The sequence below is a fragment of the Botrytis byssoidea genome (assembly GCF_014898295.1).
Source record: "Botrytis byssoidea strain MUCL 94 chromosome Unknown BBYS_007, whole genome shotgun sequence".
In the NCBI taxonomy this organism is placed as follows: Eukaryota; Fungi; Ascomycota; class Leotiomycetes; order Helotiales; family Sclerotiniaceae; genus Botrytis; species Botrytis byssoidea.
In genome coordinates this window covers 1,260,301-1,263,717 of record NW_024065848.1, presented here as the reverse complement: position 1 = coordinate 1,263,717, position 3,417 = coordinate 1,260,301, and the positions used below count along the sequence as shown (strand labels likewise).

The window sequence follows — 3,417 nt, the reverse complement described above, 5'->3', positions numbered from 1 at the left end:
CATGGAAGATCGAAGATTAGGTGGCAACTTTGTGTTACCTATCGTTATACATCCTAAGGATGAAACCTAGGATAGCTATTGTCTCATCCTTGAGAAATCATCCCATTGAAAACTTATATCAAGAGGGCTCATTGAATATGAACTAAGGAAACACCGAGGCCTGAGAGAACTTCTGTAACGAACAGAGCATACAACAGCATATAACACTTCATTTGTAAACAACCCACTTGTATTAACTAACTAAAGCAACGTATTGCCAATAATAAAGCTCGCTTGCCAGAATCTCTAGTCGAAGCCAAAGCCAAAGCCATGAAACCACCACATGTTGTGTACGGAGCCCGAGAGCAACGACAACGTTAAGAGTGTTCGGGGAGGATATGGCGAAGCTAGTATGTATCTGTGGAAAAGAAAATCAGTTTTTTGATAGAAATTCGCTCACTCAATTAAGAAGCCTCAATTTAATAAAAAAATCATAAAGTCGTGGCAAGTGTTCTATCCTCCGCAAGAAAACATGGTGCCCGGGGGAGCAACCGAGGAGATGCGCAGGCTTCGAACCTTCCAATAGTCATTTCATTCACATTTCATCATCGCTGGAGTCGTAGGCCGATCTGCGGTAACCCTCATTCGACTCTGGAGCCCATGCAGTGACAGTACCTGGATTGGCTGGTTGTGCAGTACGAGTGCCGATCTGAAAGTAAAAGTTTTATTAGAATATCTGATAACATTGCAAAAAAGAAAAAGTGATAGAGCCGAAAGAGTGAAACCAAACATTCATGTTAAGAGACTTACAGGCTTAGCCCAACCAGTGGATGGGTTAACAACCACACGAGGAGCTGTGACAGGTGAAGAGCGAGAAGCAGTGGCGGCTGGACTTTGAGTGACTGGACGAGCAGCAAGAGCGGGACCGCTGGCAACAGAAGTTACGCTGGATGCACCAACAGCCGAAGTAGCTCGAGAAGTCAAGGTCATTGCCTTTTCTTGATGATGGCGTACTCCATTGGCATCATATGCGTTGTATTGTATGGCAGGACCTGCACGACGTCTTGAGTCGCGAGTAGACCATCCATCTGAACTAGATTGAAGATCTGCTGTACGAGCACCTTCATAGGCATTACTCATAGATGATTGCGAGCGATTCTCAATTTGACTGCCAGCAGCTACTCGCAGATGTGGTGGCAGCTGGGAACCGTTTGAAGTGTTGCCAAGGGACAGCTGTAAAACGTTGATCAGTATGCCATAAATCACTTAGGGCTCGAATGCCACCCTCGGGATCGATGTATTCATCTGGTACAATAAAATTGAGGCTGGAGATACTTACACTCGTCATGCTCGCAGCATAAGAAGAACCTGTTGTGGGCTCGGGCGCATCACCGGTTGTATCAAGCTGCTCTAGCTCAGTGCCAGGAGCAGGTGTCGTAATGACTTCGGGATGGTGTCCTTCCTTCCATTGAACACATTCCATGCACCACTATAAACAACACGTTAGTCATTACACGCATGTAGTAGAAGCCACTTGTGGAAATTTTGCATATTCACCCCGTTGCCCCTAGATCTCTGAGACTTGCTAAACTGGTCCAAAGATTTCCACTTAGAGCATGGCCCCTCGCACTGGCGCTCAGAGACTTGTCCGCCCTTGCAGCCAATGCATCGTAGAAGTGATTTTACAGGGTCGAGTGTCATGCCCGGATGTTGAGCGTATTGATTTGCGTACGAAGAAATCTCTTTCTTTGAGAAGCAATCCTTGGTCTTGAGAATATTGCAATGGCGGCATTTGAATTTGAAGCTGTAGACAGTTGTGTCAGCGAGCTCCACGAAAGATAGCATGAAGAGAAGAATCATCTGTCGACGCGTGCGTATTTGACGTGCATGATGAGTATCGTTTGACTTACTTAGCTGGAATAACGCCTGCGCGCCTACAATTTCCGATTAGCTCGAACACACAGCAAGATTTATTGGAATACACACTCAGCAGCAGGAGTATAACGGTTGTTGCGGAATGACATCTTGAGTAGAAATTGACGAATAGATGTCACGGAGCGTGCTGATAATCGTGGAAGATAATCGAAGTTTAGGCTAAGCTTGACAATATTATGGGCCCTAATAATAAATTAGAAAATCTGCATAGGGTCTGAGATTTGATATTGTAATTTGTGAACTTAGTCAGTTTACTTTCTGATTTAATCTCCAGAAAAGGTGAACTATGGGAAAAGTTGTGAATTAGGACTCGAACAAGACAATCAGTCTGTTTGTATAAAGAGCAAAAGAGTCTGTGGAATGATTTGGATGCTCTCAAAGCTCGAGATGAATATAAGATAGATGAATGCTTGAATATAGCTACTCACTTGTTATCGTAGAAATATTGCTGTATGGGCGTAATACGTCCCGTTGTGAATTGTGAAGTGGGATGAAACGATGCTGAACGAAGGCTGCCTTGAAAGATCGGTTAAGAATCTGCAAATATGGCGCACAACTCGAATTTTAATCTTTATCAAGTTGAAGATTATCCAACGTATCAGAGGTTGATTTTGAATTTATGTTTTGAAGTAATATCAGTAGAAAGAGAAGGAGTTTAGTGGTGAGAGAAATGGAGTTGTTTTTGAAAGAAGGTTGAGAGACGATAGGAACTCTTTTGTAGCTGGTTGGTGTGCAGGCATCCGATCTATCTGTATCAAATGAGTGAATATGGAAAGAGGGGGAGGTAGTTTAGAAATTATGAGGAGGAGGAATATCAAGTTACCTCTCTCTCTCTCTCTCTCTCTCTCTCTCTCTCTCTCTCTCTCTCTCTCTCTTTCTCTCTCTCTCAAATGAATTTCCAAGCCTAAACTGAAAGCACCAAGGTAACTCTGGGTAGGTATTGCACCTTCCTTCAATGAACACCCGTCTGATATTTGAATTTCATCTCTTCAAACACCACGGTTTCGTTTGCTCGCTCGTTTATTTGTTTGTTTGTTCACATCTGCTAGGCACCCAAGTACTCATGATTTGGTTCATGCGCCAACGGGAACCTGCATCAAATCTAACCTGGAGCTTCATTTAGGTTGAGATCTTGCTGTCAGAGTTTTGAATTCTGCGCGCCATAGTTCATACACGTCCTTTCATATTCTACCTTTTTTCTTGTAGTCTTTCTAATTTGGATTCGCAGTACTTGCGTGATAGATCGAATGCTTGAATTTGGTTCCGCACAAATGATGTGATGACTATCAACATACACACGACTCGCAAATGGAGGCATGATGGGAATATGTTTCATCTCATTATGATCTTACAATAATGGAACGGTCTCCGAAATTTTGACATGTATTCAAATTGTCACCATGAAAGCGCCACTCTAGGTAGGTACCTGGGTACAACCAGATTGCAAAATACGACAGACAAGTAGAAATGTTATCATATACCAGAGCTCGATTTCGCAAGTTA

The 3,417-nt window shown here is 43.2% G+C and overlaps 1 protein-coding gene across 1 annotated transcript; it reads right to left on the bottom strand.

Moving 5' to 3' along the window:
• Window positions 1-574: 574 nt before the first annotated feature.
• EAE97_004442 (uncharacterized protein) lies at window positions 575-2,003 on the bottom strand (the record flags this gene model as incomplete). Its single annotated transcript, XM_038874954.1, has 6 exons — window positions 575-688; window positions 790-1,212; window positions 1,319-1,468; window positions 1,537-1,783; window positions 1,890-1,913; window positions 1,966-2,003. 6 exons carry the CDS (start codon window positions 2,001-2,003, stop codon window positions 575-577), a joined length of 996 nt encoding a protein of 331 aa, XP_038734398.1.
• Between the last annotated feature and the right edge of the window lie 1,414 nt (window positions 2,004-3,417).